Source organism: Pleurodeles waltl, chromosome 5 (assembly GCF_031143425.1).
Source record: "Pleurodeles waltl isolate 20211129_DDA chromosome 5, aPleWal1.hap1.20221129, whole genome shotgun sequence".
NCBI classification, from domain to species: Eukaryota; Metazoa; Chordata; class Amphibia; order Caudata; family Salamandridae; genus Pleurodeles; species Pleurodeles waltl.
This window is the reverse complement of record NC_090444.1, coordinates 1249814569-1249834706: the sequence shown is the minus strand read 5'-3', so window position 1 is coordinate 1249834706 and position 20138 is coordinate 1249814569. Positions and strand designations below refer to the sequence as shown.

At 44.2% G+C, this 20138-nt stretch overlaps 1 protein-coding gene across 1 annotated transcript in view; it reads right to left on the bottom strand.

The window, feature by feature from the left end:
• The window catches only part of PM20D2 (peptidase M20 domain containing 2), a 148248-nt gene that overhangs the window by 23163 nt on the left and 104947 nt on the right, over positions 1 to 20138 (bottom strand). Inside the window, exon 6 of the mRNA XM_069235485.1 lies at positions 17491 to 17598. Coding sequence (XP_069091586.1) covers positions 17491 to 17598 — 108 coding nt within the window. The remainder of the gene's footprint in view (positions 1 to 17490; positions 17599 to 20138) is intronic.

Sequence of the window (20138 nt, the reverse complement as noted above, 5' to 3'; positions counted from 1 at the left end):
GCTGTTGAGCCTCTGGTTTCAGCTCAGTTAGCATCAACCCAGACCTTCATTTAAGACAAAATCCTTGACAATAGCCATGAGTAGCCAGATCAGATGTATTTGCCACTGCAATAATGACTTGGTTGAAGAAAAGCATTCCCTCTAAGGATTTACCAAATCTCCTGCCTGGGTTCTCTTGGCAGTCTTTCTGTGATCCTTTGGACATAGTCCCAGAAAGACCCGTCATATCTTCCCAAAAGTGCAGTGTTGCAGGCAGACTTAATTGCTGTTGCTGAACTTGCACACATGTTTCTTCCCAATTAATCCATCCTCTTAATTTCTTTGTCTGGTGGAACAGCAGATACTATTATAGAGTCCAGAAGAAGATCTGTTTGAGAAGTAGAGGATCTTGGTCTAGCGGTCAATACATTTTCAGAAGTCTAGATAGTGCAGATGTCACTGATGCTGGGGTCCAAAATAAATGCACATCAGGATCAAGCAATCCATGAATCAAAGACAAAAGGGGCTTAAATGCTGTTCTCTGATGCTACGTTTTGAAGACTACCAATGTAGTTGTAGTTGGGGGAGGTAGGGAGGTGTCTGTTCAACTGTGTTGCCCCTCTAACCAGTACCTTATTGAAATGTGTATATGTTTTCTACTGACAATAATCTTGCAGGAGCCAAAACAGAGAGAGATGGAGAATAATCACAGGATGGAGATCGGTGCCATTCACAAGAACAAAAACATCTAACAGAAGGTTTAGATTCCCTAGAATGTGATCTTGATCTTCTTCTATTAGATGTTCTAGACCGTGAACTTTGCTCTTTTGGGGCTCTTTTACCTTACAGATCTTACAGCCGCAGCTCGCTGCGTGGTGAAGGGGTAGGGTGGCGCGCTGCAAGGGGGAGGGGGCGAGAGGAATAAACATTAAATAAAAATATATATATATATATATATTTTTTTTTAAACTTAACTGCCTCACCACAGCGCTGCTTCTCTTTCCTGGTCACTGGAGGCATAGTCTTCCAGCCTGCCCAATGCCCAATCCTAACACTGCAAGAAAGCAGCATTAGGATTGGCTGGAGCGCCCTGGCTGGGTGCTCCCAGGCAAACTGCAAGCCTGTGCCTACTTTCTCTAGCCCGGCAACACAGTGCCAGGTTGGTGAGAGCACAGTGTGCATGTGTGTTTGGTCGGGCCAAGACGGCCGGCCAAACAAACATGCACACTGAGGGGAGTGCTGTGCACTCCCCCTTTGTCCCCGTCATCCCCCATGGCCCTGCCCCTTTAACAATAAAACGCTAATAAACAAAGGGAGAGGGCGATGCTCCTCCGCCATAGCGGAGGAGCAGCCGCTGCTTACAGGAGCAGAGGGAGGTGTCAGATGTGAATGTATTGAAGGGAGCTGGACTAGCGTGAGTGCCTGGGGAGAAATATGGAGAATTAGAGCCCCTTGGCAAAAGTGTCGGAGACATAATTTTCTCAAGGTTGCCTTGTCTGTCAAAGAATAGGTTCTAGATTACCCTGGATCAAGGGTGTGGAGTACTTTTCTTCAATTCTCAAAGCCAATTCAAAGATAAAGGCAACTTCTTCCAAGAGGATGGTTTCTGAGAATGCTGAATCCCAGTATAACGCAACATCAATAGAACTGGTGGTCTCGACATCGAACAGGTTTTCAAAGGCATGTATCTTTTCTGCCTAAACATCGATGGAGTCTGTTTACTAGGTCCTGGTTTAGTTCTCACTTGTAGCAATCGATAGCAGTTGACTGAGAGCATCTGCCTGGTCGTTCTGACATCCTCAAAGGTGTTTCACTGCAATATCGATTTTGTGAGAAATGGCCCAGTTCCATCATAGTTGAACCGCTTCTGCGAGAAGTCGGGACCACATTCCCCTGTGCTTTGCTATTTAGAACATAGATGTGCTATTGTCTGTTTCGATGAGGACTGCTTGACCTTGTAGCCTCAGAAGGAACACAAGAAGGCCTAGCGTTATGGCTTGGAGCTCCAACCCACTGATGTGAAACATCTTCTCAGATGTCCCAGAAGCTCCTTCTTGAAGCCTTTCCTGCAGGCAAGGTAGTCTGATCTTCTGCCTGTCCTCTCCTGGAAAACTTCTGACAGTGGCTAGACCTCAGGACGATGGCCTTTTGGTAGGCATCCAATACAAACTCTTTGAGGGTCCTAACTGGGCAATATTTGTCCCACAAGCAGGGCACTTCACAAAAAGTGAAGGCATTCAAAGACAAAATATGGGTATTTTCTGTCTGAGAAAATATCTAAACCCTTCATCAAGTGCATAAAAAAAGTGAGGTTCGGAAAGATTTCTTATAAAAGAAAACAAAAGGCAGAGCACAATCTAACAGAATTCTGTTACCAGGAATTGTAAAAAGAAATGACTTAACGTCACCTTTCAGATGTAATGGGACACAGAAGGAAGGGTGAAGCACTTAAAGGAGTGACCATTTTTTGTATGTATTTACATTGCAACCTATCTGCTAACACTGCCCTTCATTCCCTTTCCTTTTATAAAAGGTTTGTGAAAGATTTTCTCTAGTCACTTTGGTTTACTCAGTGACTATTTTATTAAATTGGATGATTAAAAAAAAAAAATTAAACAGGTTGCAAACATTTATTTTCATTACTGTGGCGCTCATTTCTAAACAAAGGTATTGTTCCAGTGTATATATGTAAATTTTTAGGTATAGTTTATTAAAGTGCCATGGGATCAGCTGTCACCACACATGAATGTACCACAACTCAAGGGGTTTTTATCATGCATTCCTGTGGTACCTATAAATGTGTGTGTGTGTATATATATATATATATATATATATATATATAAAATTTCACTTAAAAAAACAAAGGTTACAGGGACGTTATAGTTAGTCACATTTTAAACGTTCGAAACCACAGAAAACCACCTGTTATAGTTAGAGTTATCTCAAGTAACTTTAACTCGTGCTCTAAGGTAACTTTAACCCGCACCCCTGCCATGCAATTTGGTTGTCAAAAATGTTACTGCAAATATTAAATTGATATCATCAATGATGTTATCAAAGATGTCATGAGTGCCGTAATTTGTGGGGTAATTAGCAGTGCATGGCAAGGGCGCAAGGCCACCAATCATAGATCAACTGAGTCTGCCATCTTGGACCAGTAATATGGGTGTGCCCAACATATCAATGCCAAAAGAGCATAGCAAGTTTATTGTATCAAGCTGAAGATTCTGCAAATATTGCTAGATTGGTTTAACAACTATATTAAAGTTGACCGGCTGAATATATCATTATGTTGGAAACTAGACAGAATAACAACTGTCAACATTTCCACTTTTGGAAAAGGTGTAAAAAATAAAGCTATGTCATCATCATGAAGCCGCCAACACCCTAGATAATCATCACACAATGTGCATGACAGAATATAATATTCACTCAATATAAATAAATACCAGTAAAGTAGACTGAATACACATAATCATTAGTACACCCAAAGGTTGTGGGGAAGAAAAAGCCTGCCGCTTTATCATTGCCAATATTGTGTTTTGGTTATGCACAGTACATGTAAACAGTTTTATGGAGTAGAAGACACGCAGTCATGAACACATAGTTCAAAATAAATCAAGCTAAATACAATAAAATAAAATCTTGCCCGTCAAATCCATTTCCTGCATAGGGGACGGAGGCTTAATATATACGCAACTTTGTTTAGCCCATTTGGCCCAGATTGTAACTACCACACACCACATGTAGACATGATATTGTTGTTCCCCATACACGTCAGACTGACTCGCAAGATGGAATAGTTTCTTACCTGGAACTCCAGTTCTCTTGTAGGGGAATCTCCTTTGAAGTCATACGCATTTGAATAGTTCCGCCCACGTGTGGGTATGCCAGAGCACCTCTTTATAGAATATCTTCTTAAGTGTAGATGTTCCCCTTACTTCAGGAAGGCCTGCAGAAATACTTAAGAAAGAACATAATATGCAGCCTAGGCAAACAGGCTACAGTAGTGCAATTCTTCAGATTGTATTTAGAAAGGGGTTAAAACATCCATACAGATGCACAATTTGAGGTAAATGTTTTACACCAGACCTCAAATCTCCTTCACAAACCCTCTTCTGTAAAAGTAAGATATGAAGAATAAAAGGACAGTGCAACCCCAGACTGCTATTATGCAAGTCTAAAAGGTGGCTGTGCCTTTAAGGCTGCTGAGACCACCAGTATCCCATCAGGTTCAGCAGGTGGCAGCTGCTTCAGTTCTTTGCGACAATATAAATGTAATACTTTCCTCTATGTCCACCAGGGAGGAGGGAGATCTGCTTATGACTTCAATGCAGATTCAGCTACAAGAGAACTGTAGTTACAGGTAAGAAACTATTCCTTCTCTTGTAGGGGATCTCCATTGATGGTCATAAGCATTTGAATAGAATAGCAAGCCCATCCCCCATAATCGCGGTGGAAAGGACAGAGGAGAGATCAGACTAGTAAGAACATTTCTGAGGGAAGCTTGCCATACTTGAGCATCTGTTCTGCTGTCAGCGTCCAAAAAGTAGTGTTTGGTGAATGTGTGAACAGATCTCCATGTAGCTGCTTTACAAATTTCGGCAATAGGGACATTTTTCACCAGACAAAACTTCAAGACCCTATTTACATCTAGGGAATGAAGGGTTCTCTCTGCTGGAGTAGAAGCATTCTGGCAAAGAAATTGACGGATTGACATGAAAATCCAAAGAAACTTTGGGACGAAATTTCAGATCAGTTCTGAGAACTACCTTATTAGAGTGGAGGACTGTATATGGTTTGTTAGTACATAACGCTTGCATTTCGCCAGCTCTACGAGCTGATCTGATCCCTTCGAGGAAAGCTGCTTTCCAAGAGAGATGCTGTAGAGATGCCTTATGAAGAGGCTCAAATGAATCTTGCATTAAATGTGGAATGGGTATGTTAAGCTCCCAGGGAGAGGAAGGACATCTGATTGGAGGGGAAGTAGGAAGGTCTTTTTTAATTCCTCAAGGAAATCTTTAATTACTGTGATTTTGAAAGGAGAGGTTTGTGAAGGACATTTTCTGTAGGTAGTAACAGCCACTAAATTAACTTTTATGGAAGAGAACTGTAAGCCAGAGTTTGCCAAATAGAGGAGGTAAGGAAGGATGGCTTCTTCCTGACAAGATGTAGGGTCTAAGGCCTTGGAAGCACCAAATGCAGAATCTTTTCCACTTGAAGGCATAAGCTGTACAAGTTGACGGCCGTTTAGCCTCTTTAAGAATGTCCCATGCTCTCTTGCAGTAGGTTCAGGTGTCCATACTGCACTAGCTCAGGAGCCATGCTGCCAAATTCAAAGTGTAGGGACTGGGGTGAACCATCTATCCTCCGAACATCATTAGTAGGTCTGGACAGTATGGCAGCTTGAGGTGTGGATGCTGTAACCTTTGAAGGAGGTCCGTGAACCACCACTGACTTTGGTCACTCTGGGATATCAGGATGAGTTTGGCTCTTGAGTGGGACAGCTTGAGGAGGACTGCTGGGATCAGTGGGTTTGGAGTAAAGGTGTAGAGAAATTTGCCTGGCCAGTCAATCCATAGGGTATTCCCCAGAGTCCCTGGTTGGAAGTACCTTAATGCGAAGTTTTGGCATTTCTTGTTTTTGTGCTGTGGAGAACAAGTCAATGTGCGCAGAGCCACACAGCCTGAAGATGTTTTGCACAACGTCGTCGTGAAGGGCCCAACCGTGGTTTTCTTACAGGACCCTGTCAAGGGTGTCTGCCTGTACATTTTGCACATCTGGGAGGTGAGTTGCCACGATCTGCATGTTTCTGGCTATGAGCCATCTCCAAATTGCTTGGGTTTCATGGGACAAAGGTCTGGACCTTGTTCCCCCCTGCTTGCTGAGGCAGTACATGGTGGTTGTATTGTTAGTCTGAACAAGCAGGGACTGGGTCTTGAATGATGGGCAAAACGCTTCAAGCACTATGTGGACTGCCCTGAACTTGAGAGACCATTTGCCTTGTGTTTGGAGATAATCCATGTGGGCTCCCCACCCCAGAAACAATGCATCTGTTACTATTGTTAGGCAAAGGGCTTGCTGGTGGGAAGGCATCCTGTGGAGAAAGTTGGTCGGAGAGCACCACCACGTCAGACTGCTTCACATGAGAGGAGAGGATGATCTTATCTTCCCCAGTTGCCTGTCGCTTGTTCTCACTGATCCATGAGACATTCCTGAAGGGGACGCATGTGAAGGCATGCATTCGGAGTGCGGTAGATACATAAGGCCATGGAGCTGAGAAGGGAGGACACTGACCTCACCGTGGGATAAGAGACTTTCATTTGAGATTGACATTTCCGACAAACTGATGAAAATATCTCCTCTGGAGACACTCTTGCCTGTATGGTGTAGGGGGTGGCCCATAAATACTGCAGAGTCTGAACTGGAGTGGATATTGACTTACTGTGGTTGATGTATGGACCCAAACATTGGAGGACTTCACAAGTCCAGTTGTAATGTTGTTGGGCTTCTTGTGAAGTTGACGCTTTGATTAGTCAATCATCTAGATAAGGAGAGATGAAGATTCAGTGCCTTCTGAGATGTGCAAAACCAAAATACCAGGAGCAGCCCTGTCAACCCAGAACTTGGGGCACCATATATATATATTTTTAACAACAATAGTTCCTGGAAAATTATTAAAAAACAAGAAACAAAATCAAGAAGAAGGGGCCAACACACAATATAATACAAAGTGACACAAATAATTATTCAATAATCATGTTTATACCATTAAAAAAGGCTCTGCAATTCACACTAACATATATATAAACATAACAAACAGTGTTTAATCGGTTCTGTGCAGCGGGCGTAACGGTTAGTCCTGCGGCACAGTGCTCATGTGCCGAGGGCGTAACCATTACGTCCTCGGCACTGAGCTCAGAGGGAGCGCTAGCACTCCCTCTGTGGGCTTCCCTCCCACCCCCCCAAGGCAGGGATGGAAGAAGAAGCCCTTCCCTTTCCACCCCGCCCCTCCCCACCCCCCGTAATTACATCAGCGCGCGATCGCTCGCTGCCATCATTACACAGTGACGGTCGCACTGGAAGCCATTTGCTTCCAGTGCGAGTACAGAGAAACAGGTGAGTTTCTCCTCCGGCGGGTAGGGGGCTATAAACAAAGAGGCACTGGGGGAAAGGAAAGGGTTTTCCTTTCCCCCGGTGCCTCTTTGAGCATTCCTGCTGCCCGATCACATTGCGATCGGGCAGCAGGAATGCCCAGTAGACGCCAGGGATTTTTTATTTTTTTTTGCAATGTTTCGTGTTTGGGTGCGGCCCCTTGGGCAAGGGTCGCTCCCATTTGAGGGGCATGTTTGTGTGGCCATTTCTGCCCCCCTTGGAGGCAGATCGGCCTAATATTTTTAGGCTGATCTGCCCTCAAGGGGGGCAGAAACCACTAGAACACCAGGGATTTTGGTTAAAAAAAAAAAATTGTGGGAAAAGGGGGCAATGAACTGTTGGCCATTTCTGCCCCGCTTGGGGGCAGATAGGCCTTTTATTTTTAGGACCATCTGCCCCCAAGGGGGGCAGAAGCCACTTAGACACCAGGGATAGTGTGTGAGTGTGTGTGTGTGTGTTAGTGGAGGGGGGGCGGCCCCATGGGCAAGGGTCGCCCACCCTTTGGGGGTACGTGTACCAAGACCATTTCTGCCCCCCCTTGGGGACAGATCGGCCTATTATGTTTAGACTGATCAGCCCCCAAAGGGGGCAGAAACCACTAGAATGCCAGGGATTTTTTAAATATGTTTATTTATGTGTGGGGGCGTCCCATTGGGCAAGGGGTGCCCCCCCAAGGGGGGCATTGAACTGTTGCCCATTTCTGTCCCCAAGGGGGGCAGATGGGCCTATTTATTTTAGGCCCAAAAGCCACTTAAACACCAGGGATAGTGTGTGTGTGTGTGTGTTAGTGGAGGGAGGGCGGCCCCTTGGGCAAGGGTCGCCCCCCCTTTGGTGGCAGGTGTACCAAGGCCATTTCTGCCCCCCTTGGGGACAGATTGGCCTATTATTTTTAGGACGATCTGCCCCCAAAGGGGGCAGAAACCACTAGAACGCCAGGTATTTGTTTCTATATGTTTATTTATGTGGGGGGGCGTCCCTTTGGGCAAGGGGCGCCCCCCCAAGGGGGGCATTGAACTGTTTGCCATTTCTGCCCCCCTTGGGGGCAGATGGGCCTATTTCTTTTAGGCCCATCTGCCCCCAAGGGGGGCAGAAGCCACTTAGACACCAGGGATAGTGTGTGTGTGTGTGTGTTAGTGGAGGGGCGGCCCCTTGGGTTGGTGCCTTGCTGTGGCTTTATAGCTCACGAGCTGTGAGTCATTGGTTCAGTTTTTTGGCCTTTCAGTTATTAACAGTGCATTTCATTTTTGTGAAATCTCTTGTTAATAAAATTTGATCCACTGAACCATCACTCACCCTCATGCCAAATCCAACCAGTATGTGTGGTAAAAATGACAAAACCTGCTCTGCTGTAATCAGGCGTCGCAGCACACCTGTGACACGCTAGGTGCCTCGGTGGGACCCCAATGATGAAGCATGCCACCAACTTAGTTGGTGGGTGAGGGGTCTTTTTAACATAACCTAAGTGCATTTCTTTTCACAATTTTAGTGTTTGGAACATCACATATGTATGTGAACACACCAAAATGATCTATTGCAAAACGGTGTTTTGGAGGGGCACCTATGGTTTTGGTCCCGGGTGCGGCCTTCATCTGGGGAAACCTACCAAACCCAGACATGTTTTAAAAAATGACACCCCAAGAAGTCCAAGGAGGTGTGGCTTGCCTGGATCCCCCAACATTTTCTTACCCAGACTCCTCGGCAAACCTCAAAATTTGCATTAAAAAATCATATTTTCCTCACTTTTCTTTGTAGGATCACCTCTGCGGCACACATTTCCTACCACCCAGCATTCCCCTCAGTCCCCAAAGTAAAATGATACCTCACTTGCATGGGACCCCAAAGCAGAGGCAGCCTAAAAGATGTATAAAAGAAAAATATGTGCTTATCAACTTGCTGTGCTATCCCCTCAATCTCTACAAGTTTTTGGCCTTTTTCTGTTGCAGGCACTAGGGCCACCCCCACAAGTGAGGTACCATTTTTATCGGGAGACTTGGGGGAACGCTGGGTGGAAGGAAATGTGTGGCTCCTCTCAGATTCCAGAACTTTCTGTCACCGAAATTAGAGGAAAAAGTGTTTTGGGGCCAAATTTTGAGGTTTGCAAAGGATTCTGGGTAACAGAACCTGGTCAGAGCCCCACAAGTCCCCCCATCTTGGATTCCCGTAGGTGTCTAGTTTTTAAAAATGTGCTGGTTTGCTAGGTTTCCCCAGGTGCCGGCTGAGCTAGAGACCAAAACCCACAGGTAGGCAGTTTTTAAAAAACACATCTGTTTTCTGTGGAAAAATGTGATGTGTCCATGTTGTGTTTTGGGTCATTTCCATTTGCGGGCGCTAGGCCTACCCACACAAATGAGGTACCATTTTTATCGGGAGACTTGGGGGAACGCTGGGTGGAAGGAAATTTGTGGCTCCTCTCAGATTCCAGAACTTTCTGTCACCGAAATGACAGGAAAAAGTGTTTTTTTGGCCACATTTTGAGGTTTGCAAAGGATTCTGGATAACGGAACCTAGTCAGAGCCCCACACTTCACCCCATCTTGGATTCCCCTAGGTGTGTAGTTTTCAAAACTGTGCAGGTTTCCCTAGGTGCTGGCTGAGCTAGAGGCGAAAATCAACAGCTAGGCACTTTGCAAAAAACAGCTCTGTTTTCTGTGGAAAAATGTGATGTATCCACGTTGTGTTTTGGGGCATTTCCTGTCGCGGGCGCTAAGCCTACCCCCACAAGTGAGGTACCATTTCTATCGGCAGACTTGGGGGAACGCTGGGTGGAAGCTAATTTGTGGCTCCTCTCAGATTCCAGAACTTTCTGTCACCGAAATGAGAGGAAAAAGTGTTTTTTGGCCAAATTTTGAGGTTTGCAAAGGATTCTGGGTAACAGAACCTGATCAGAGCCCCACAAGTCACCCCATCCTGGATTCCCCTAGGTGTCTAGTTTCCAAAAATGCGCTGGTTTGCTAGGTTTACCCAGGTGAGCTAGAGGCCAAAATCCACAGTTAGGTAGTTTGTAAAAAAAAACTCTGTTTTCTGTGGAAAAATTTGATGTGTCCACGTTGTGTTTTGGGGCATTTCCTTTCGCGGGCGCTAGGCCTAAATCCACAAGTGAGGTACCATTTTTATCGGAAGACTTAGGGGAACGCTGGATGGAAGGGAAGTTTTGGCTCCTCTCAGATTTCAGAACTTTTTGTCACCGGAATGAGAGGAAAAAGTGTTTTTTGGGCCAAATTTTGAGGTTTGCAAAGGATTCTGGGTAACAGAACCTGGTCAGAGCCCCACAAGTCACCCCATCTTTGATTCCCCTAGGTGTCTAGTTTTCAAAACTGCTAGGTTTCCCTCGGTGCCGGCTGAGCTAGAGGCCAAAATCCACAGCTGGGCACTTTACAAAAAACAGCTCTGTTTTCTTTGTGAAAATGTGATGTGTCCACGTTGGGTTTTGGGGCATTTCTTGTCGCAGGTGCTAGGCCTATCCACGCAAGTGAGGTACCATTTTTATGGGGAGACGTGGGGGAACACGGAATAGCAAAACAAGTGTTATTGCCCCTTGTCTTTCTCTACATTTTGTCCTTCAATGTAAGACAGTGTGTAAAAAAGACGTCTTTTCACATGCTAGTATGGGCACCCCGGAATTCAGAGATGTAATAACCACTGCTTCTCAACACCCTATCTTGTGGCCATTTTGGAAATACAAAGGTTTTCTTGATACCTATTTTTCACTTTTTATATTTCAGCAAAGGAATTGCTGTATACCCAGTATAGAATAAAAACCCATTGCAAGGTGCAGCTCATTTATTGGCTCTGGGTACCTAGGGTTCTTGATGAACCTACAAGCCCTATATATCCCCACAACCAGAAGAGTCCAACTGACGTAACAGTATATTACTTTCAAAAATCTGACATCGTAGGAAAAAGTTACAGAGTAAAACGTGGAGAGAAATGGCTGTTTTGTTCACCTCAATTTCAATATTTTATTTCAGCTGTTATTTTCTGTAGGAAACACGTGTAGGATCTACACAAATGACCCCTTGCTGAATTCAGAATTTTGTCTACAGAAGTGTTTAGCTTTCTGGGATCCAGCATTAGTTTCTCACCCATTCTGGTCACTAACTGGAAGGAGGCTGAAAGCACCAAAAATAGCAAAAATGGGGTATGTCCCAGTAAAATGTCAAAATTGTATTGAAAAATTGGGTTTTCTAATACAAGTCTGCCTGTTCCTGAAAGCTGGGAAGATGGTGATCTTGCCACCACAAACCCTTTGTTGATGTCATTTTCAGGGGAAAAAACACGAGCCACCTTCTGCAGCCCTTTTTTTTTTTAAAACAAAATTTCCACTATATTTTGGCTAATTACTTGGTCTCCTTCAGGGCAACCCACAAAGTCTGGGTACCTCTAGAATCCCTAGGATGTTGGACAAAAAGAACGCAAATTGGGCGTAGGTAGCTTATGTGAACAAAAAGTTATGAGGGCCTAAGCGCGAACTGCCCCAAATAGCCAAAAAAAGGCTCGGCACACGAGGGGAAAAGGCCTGGCAGCGAAGGGGTTAAACAAAAAAAGCAGTGAATCCAAATAAAATAAAAAATTTAAAAAAACAATAAGTCTTCACAAGAAACAAAGAGTTGTTTGTATCCAATCAGCTTTAGAACGCATCAACAGCGTTTCGACCCTTTGCTGTTTCCAGGGTCATCATCAGGACATATAAATAATGGAGCATATACAATAATATCCTCTTCTAACACTAAGCATTAATGAGCAAAGAAGAACAAATCTAGGTTTCAAAGTAAGTAATTAAGCACAAATGGTTCCAGACTTTTATAACCAGGTCACGATCCCTAGTCGGCACAAAGAAAGCATATAAAATAGTGCACAACAAGGTCCAGAATCAATCTTTAAATCACATCTAATCTATGCCATTGGCATGAGTAAATCAAGCCTCAAATTAGCTCGACTGCTTCACCCTACCAACTTCCAGGTTCTGTCTGAGGATAAAACTGGTGTTGGGAAGGCCTGAAGGCACATCTTTGTTCTTTTGATGTTTCGAGGCCGACGGACTTTATGGTTTCCATTTCCGACTTTAAGCGAGCAATTTCATTGTCTGTGTGGCTGCCGAAGAGGGTAGATCCAGAAAATGACCGATTCAAAATCAGTTGCTGTGACTTGGATTTTAACGACGTGAGCAGTAGCCAAGAATGTTGTTGCAAGGCTATACTATGACAATGTTCATGAGCAGCTTATAATGAAGAATGTGCTACAGTGCAGATTACTTGGTTTGCTACCATGAGGTCTTCATTAACTAGGTTTAGGAAGTCCTCTCTCCTGTCCCTGGGAAGGTCCAGAAAATTGTTGGATAGAGTCCCAGAGCGCTCTATCATATCTACCCAAGAAGGCGGTGGCACTTGCGGGTTTCATGGTGGTCACAGTGTGTTATAAACTTGCGACCCACAGAATGCAATTTACTGCTTTCCTTATCAGTAGGAACAGAAGACGCAGGAGTGGTAGAATGAAACTTCTTGGCTGCCAGAATGACTACTGAGTCAAGGGGTGGATCCACTCTAAGGAATAGAGGATCTTGCCTATATTTCTTCTGTAGCCTCGAAGGAGCCATTTTGGTGGTCGCTGGGGTGAGAAAAAGCTCCATTGTAGGCTCCAACAGTCCAGGTACCAATGGAAGTAGGGGCCTTGACGCCGATCTTTGTTGAAGTGTCTTAAAGATAACAGATGTGTTAGGTGTAGGAACCAATATCTGTATGTTTAGCTTTGCTGGGCCCCTTACTAAAACCTCCTGGAAGGTGGCTGTTGCCACTGGAGAGATGCAAAGGGCAAAGAATCTGTTAATGTCGGTGACTAGTGTCCTGTTGATGATGAGGACGTTGTGTGCCTGGATCGATGTCTAGATGTTGTCCTTGTTCAAAAACAGATGGCTATGATGCCGAGTGCGCCTAGAAGACGACAAACGCCTTGAATGATGCCTGTGGTATTGTGACCGATAGCTCATTCTGGAGCACGATCTAGTCTGTGGCGGTGCCGAAGGCGCCGGTGGATGTGCAAAAGTTGCAGGTTGAGGAGGAGGTGAAGGAGATGGAGGAGGTGGTGGAGGAGATACATGAGGTGGAGGCACGAATCTGGCAGTACTATTGGCGATGAAGGTGAATAGACCCTTGACTACTCCCAGTCAGCTGAACAATCTATATGCCTCCTTTTTCTCCTCGAGGTCAAGATGGAATTTAACCTCCAATGGCGGCCACCGTCAACGACGCCTCAATGTCGATCTCCTCGACGTTGAACAGCTCCTTGGTGTTGAAGGATCTGGCTGCCTCAACATCGATATGCTCCTTGATGTCGATCTCACAGTTTGCGTCGACAGCGTACGGGTGTTTCCTTGTCTCTACGTCAATCTGTGTTTTTTCCTCAATGGCGAACCAGTCCTTGACAGCGAGCAAGTCGGTGCCATACCTGGTCTTGACGTTGACTCCCTCAACGACGACCGGAAAAGATGGCGTTTGAGCTGGCACTCTTTGTGGACCTTTCACAGCTCTCAGAGGCAGATATGAGAGCGCTGGTAGAGGACTGACCTTCTACTCGCTCTGAAGTCTCACTTGCTGTCTGCAGCATTCTTCTGTGCCATGGAGGAGAGTCTTCTCTCTCAGGGTACGTCGTGAAAACTTCTTGCAATGCAGACACTGGTTTGGAAGATGACTAGAGGGAAGGCAGAGAATACAGACCCAGTGAGGGTTTGATTTAGCCTTTTTCCTCCCACAGGCAGAACACTTGTCAAACTGAGAAGGCATAATAATGGAAAGAATGCCTCACGTTTCTGTCAGAAAAAGCCTCAAAATGTGGGACAATGATGAAAGACGGCAAGTTAAGTAGCTTAAACCAAAATTTTAAAGAAAAAAAGCTTAGAAGGCCGAGCTCAGTGCTCCAGGATCCTGTCACCAGGTACCTGAAAAAAAGAACTGAAGCAACTGCTTCCTGTCGAGCATGATGGGATACTAGTGGTCTCTACAGCCTTAAAGGCACAGTCACTTTTTAGACTCTCATAATAGCAGCCTATGGGGCTACACTCTCCTTTTATTCTTCATCTCTTACTTTTACAGAAAAGGGTTTGTGAAGGAGATTTGAGCACTGGTGTAAAACATTCGCTTAAATTATGCATCTATATGGGTGTTTAATCCTTTTCCGAATACAATTTGAAGACTTGCAACACTGTAGCCTGTTTGCCTATGCTGCATATTATGTTCTTTAATTGTTTCTACAGGCCTTCCTGAAGTAAGGCGAACATCTACACTTAAGAAGATATTATATGAAGAAGTGCTCGGAAATGCCTGCATGTGAGCGGAACTATTCAAATGCTTATGTCTTTAATGGAGAGCCCCTACAAGAGGATTTATTTTATTGTATTCTATTTTGAAATATGCGCTCATGAGACTGCATGTGCCTTGTATTTTTCTCCATACAGCTGTTTGCCTGTAGCACGCATAACCGACAACCAATATTGCAAATGATAACAGCGGCAAGCTCTTTCTTCCTCACAATCATTGGATGTACTAATGATTATGTATATTTAGTATACTTTACTGGTATTTATTTTGTATTATTGAGTGAATATTATATTCTGTTATGCACATGGTGTAATGATTATGTAGGATATTGGCGGCTGTTGAGATAGGTATTTATTTTTTTTACATATTTTTCAAATGTGGCCCTGTTGGCGGTTGTTATTCTCTTTCATTTCCAACCCGATGACGTATTCAATCAGTCAGGTTTGATATAACTGTTAAACCAATCTGTCAACATTTGGAAAATCTTCAGCTTAACACAATAGTCTTGCTCTGATCATTTGGCATTGATATGTTGGACACATCTGTAATACTAGTCCAAGATGGCGGACTCACTTGCTCTATGATTGGTGGCCACGATAATTCCAGTTCTTTGTCACTGTTTACTTTCACAATGTATGCTTTTAATGGAGTTGGTATTAAAAATCCCTTCATGTGTGCTCGAGGCCGTCAGGCCGAAATGCATTGCAGGTGTTGGAGCCCTTTATTAAATGCGTAAGCCTTCCATTCTGAGTGGATGTGACTCTTTCATGGAGAGTGGTATGGGATTCAGTTTTCTGGAGTCCCCGTCAGACACATGGCTTTTGCGGACAATCTATGAAAGTGATATACATATATGTATTTTTAGTTATCTTTTTGGGGGGGAACAGACACACACATTTTAACTCGTCTGAACCCTGCTATGAATTCCACTACCCTCAAAAATCCCTTACCCATCACTCAACCTGTACTAATAACCCTTTACTAGCCCGTACCTTTACCTATCCCTCAACCCTAAAACCCTTTACTATCCCGTACCCTTACCTCTTTCTAAACCCTAAAAACCCTCACAGCCCCTTCACCTAGCACGGAGTCAGCCCTCCTTATAGTGACGGAGTCAGCCCGGCAACTTTTGGACCAAGGGGCTTATGTAGCCGTGATCTTACTTGATCTTAGCGCAGCTTTTGATACGGTGGACCACAACCTTCTCTGCTGTAGGCTCTCTGAATTAGGGATAGGAGGTTTAGCACTGTTTTGGCTGTCCGCTTTTGTCAAAGGAAGATCTTTTCAAGTTCTGGCTCGAGCCTTCTTTTCCCATATTTTTCCATTGACTTGTGGAGTCCCTCAGGGCTCCTCCCTTAGTCCAACTCTTTTCAATGTTTACTTATCCCCGCTGGCTAAAGTGATCGCTCCCTATAATCTGTCCTTGGTCGCTTATGCCGACGATACTCAGCTTGTAGTATTACTATCTAGTTCTGGGGACTCGTCCGCGGCCAACCTTTCGTGTTGTATGGAAGATATTGGAGGTTGGATGATCCAGTCTAAGCTTAAATTTAATGATGGAAAGTCAGAAGTCATTGTATTAGGCAATGGCTCCCCAGCCTCTCCCCTCTCACTGCACTCTGAGGCTTTCAACAACCTTCCTCCCCCCAAGGCTCAGGTAAAAAGCCTTGGTTTTTGGTTGGATTCCCGCCTGACTATGGATTATCAAGCAAAAAGAGTCTCCTCTACTTGTTTTGGCATTTTAAGAGTCCTTAGGAAGATTTTTAATCTTCTTCCCTCTACGGCCAGAAGAATCCTCGTTCAAACTTTGATCCTTTCCCGCCTGGACTATGGGAACTCGCTGTTTCTCAGCTCCCCGGCTTATGTCATAAAGAAGCTGCAGACAGTCCAGAAGGCAGCGGCCAGGCTTCTTATTAATCTTCCCAGAGATTTATCCGCAAAGCCTGCTCTTGTAACACTTCACTGGCTCCCCATTAAGCAGCATACCCATTTTAAAGCCCTGTGTATTGTTCACAGAGCCCTTCAGGATAAGGGTCCGATGTTTTTTAGAAAGCGGCTATATCTCTATGCCCCCTCTCGAAGTTTGAGGTCTTCCTCCTCCCGACATGTCATCATCTTGCGGTCCAAGAGAGCCTGGGGAGCCAATTCCTTTTCCACCAAGGCTGCACGCCTTTGGAATGATCTTCCCTCTGAGCTTCGTCATGAACCCTCAGAGCAGCTTTTTAGAAAAAAACTTAAGACTATTCTTTTCTGTAGGTAACTTTCTGAATTCTCCTGCTGCTGGCATTAGTCATGTTACGTTAGCGCTGGGATGCCTTAGGGTAACTACGCGCTTTATAAATCCTTAAAACTAAACTAAACTAAACCCCTAACCCATCCCTGAACCCTAAAAACCCTTCACTAAACAGCACCCTTAATATTCCTGAACCCTAAACACAACTTACTACCCCTACCCTTACCCATTCCTGAATCCTAAAATGCCTTACAAACTTGAACTCTTACCCATCCCTGAGCCCTTAAGCGTTTCGCACCCCTTACTTTCCATTAATTCCCTTACTAAAATGTAATTTAAAAAGCACCTCTGTGGTGAAATTGTGTGTTGTAAAGTGCTAGAAAATGGTATGTGTGGTACTTACCTGTATGGTAATGGTCGCATTGTAAATTTAACGTGTAACATTAGTGTTGTGTTGTAAAGCTTTAATACAATCCTAACCATGGACCAGACTGTTCAGTGTTCACGACTATCAAGAGGAGGCCGTGGAAGAGAATCTTGTTTACTACATCCAGCAACTTATACTTTGGACTTTAAAAATGTCACATATAACGTATTTTGTTCACAATAATCTTCTGTTTATTCCTTTTAAGACAATTTTCGATCAGGTTTTTACCCCTCAATGAGAAATGCTATGGAATTCAAATTGTAAACGTTTGTTAAGTCAATTCATTTCTATGTTTGCAGTTGTGCATGACAAACGATACATAGATTTATACATAACTTGTGCTAACAAAAAAGGCTGTAAACTAAGTTAACTGCAATTATTACTTACCAGTAGCTTCTGTGTATTCTTCTGTATGGTTCAGGGCATCAGTGCCTATATAAAAATACGGATGAATTCCTGGAAGGACAAACGTAACGTTTCCAAAATCCGTGGAACCTAAAAAAATAAAAAAAAAGTTCTGAAAGGTCGTGCCTGTTGAAATACAGCTTACAAGACATGGTTAGAAAACAAGGTGTTGCGAAATTAAATATAATCAGTGCTTTAAATGGGCCAATACTCACCGATACGGAGTACAAGCACTTCTTTATTTTACCCCCCAAGAGTACCAGAAGTTCTCTGCTACAAAGGTACCGGTACTCACTGCAACAGGTCCGCTCTTAAAGAAAGAAACAGTCATCATGTGGGCATGCACCAAATTTCTACTTTGGGGTGAAGATTCTCATGATGGCCATTTCACACCGGTGGTGACGAGTCACGGCAGAGCAGCATGTGACGTCACCTGCCAGGTAGCTGTGTGGTGGGAAGGAAGGGGAGCCTTTTAAAAAGCGCAACTTGCTCTGGTTTTCCCTTTCTTCTTTGCCAGCACAGAAAACACTCTCATCATACATCAGACGAGGGGGCAGAGCAGCTGCAAAAGAGTTGCCACCAGATTAGGGACCCAGCCAGGAGTCAGCAAGGAGGACCGTCATTAACCAGGACAGGACTCCTGCTGGACTCGACTGTCCATTTATAGAGCAACATCAAGGGAGTCTCAGCAACTGGACCCTCCGACCATCCACGACTGGATTGCTGAAGCACCTGAGCTCTTTCAAGGCAGCGCACACAACAATCTTCCAGATCAGGTAAGTCTCTGTCTGTATTGGGACTGAGGTCAAAGTGGGCAGAATCGGAGGGGCACGAGTTAGTTAAATGCTTTTTTTTTTAAGTTCCCTCATGTTTTTGTAAAGAGACAACCGTCCTGGGACGGTTAATTCAGCTGAAGAGTGTTTCAGTGAGCCTTCTGTGCTGTAAAACAGAAGCCCGGCAGGCAGCTGAACAATCCTTTCTGCCAGGCTGCTTGCCTGGAAGAGCTGATAATGTGCACTACTAGTTAATCTGCAAAAGTAAAGGGAACCTGCAGATGTAAAGGATGCTTGGAGCCAGTACTGGCTTTACTTGATTGAAGTTTCGTGATGAGAGAGTTATTCCTTTGGAGTGGTAGTACAAAGAGTTAACGATTGTGCTGTGAAGCACGTGCTTTCAATTGTAACTGTATTTATGTAGTGCTTACTGGCCCTGGAGGTGTTGAAGGGACAGTAATGTAAAATAAAAATAAAATTAAATGCACAACGTACAGTCTGGATAATACTAAACTTTATTTTAAAGGCACAATTTTATCCTGAAACGTTTTGCGCTTTTTGGAGCAGCCTCTCTCAGTTATACTGTGTATAATGCAAGCTTAAAATAATGACTTTCATATTCAGTGCTTTGTCACAGGCTATGACCTCGAAGCACTAAAAACACACAATTCACTATTCTCCACTGCGCCAACCAAGATTTAATTTGGTTAGACACGGACTCTGCTCTATATTTACTAAGAGAGGTTTTCTGTTGTGCTATAGTCCATTTCCCACTGAGTAACAATGTTTTTATTTATTTTTCATTTCAGCTGCATGCTAATTAATATGTAGCTACCTGATGGTGAAAAGCCCCAATTTCTTTTATTATTTTGGTTCTTTTTAGCCACACCGTTGACCCTGCTCCATGCTCACTGACCCCCCACTGCATGCAGCATCACAGTTCCCATACTTTTTTAATGCACTTCAACAGCTGATTGGGAAACTGAGCTTGACAGGCATTGGGCAATCTTTAATGGCCTGGCATTGTTGCTGCTAACTTTTCCTGGTCAATGAGTGATGTTTTGCTCAAGTCCATTTTTTTCTTCTTCTTTGAATTGTAGGACTTGTAGTCCTGCTTTATAATGGAATCAACAAGATTACAAGTCCCATAATTCGAAGATGAAACCTGGCCTGGAGCAGCACATTGCCCATTGACCTCAGACACGCGGCAGGTCAGTGTGTGTATGTTCCCTGTAAAGTGCGTGCATCCTTCGCCCTGCGCTCTGGGTCTCCCTAGGAGCATGAGCTCCACTCCACACAGCAAGAGAATAAAAAGCGCTCTGGCTCAATTAAAGATGAAAGCACTTGCAGAGCTGAAGTTTTTCTATGAGGCATGGCAGTGTCGAAGGGTTAAGCCAAGGATTGAGTGGGAATGTTTCCATCCATGGCTTCATTAGGGTAGTGATAAAGGGCCTCTCGACAGTTGTGAGGTGTACATCAGGCAATTCTGATGCCTTTTTGACATTGTGTAAGCTGCGGTCCTTCTCAAATCAACTGGCTACAGCTTACTGCATGCACAGGACATTTGTAGTGATCAAATAAGCCATGGCCCCTGCCAGCAAGGACAGGGGCATATCTATCATTGGTGCAGCAGGTGCAGTTGCACTGAGGCTCAGAGCTTGAGGTGTCCATTGAGCTCTGATGATAGGTGCATTCATTGCCCAAACAGCATTCAAAGAGACCAGTTTACTTATTTGCACAGGGGTCCATGGCATCCTTGCTACAGTACTGGGTAGGGGAAAGACTGTTGTGTCATGTTTTTTTCTGCATTTGGGCTTGAGTTTATTAGCAGAGATATAACAAAGTGTGGAGCTTATT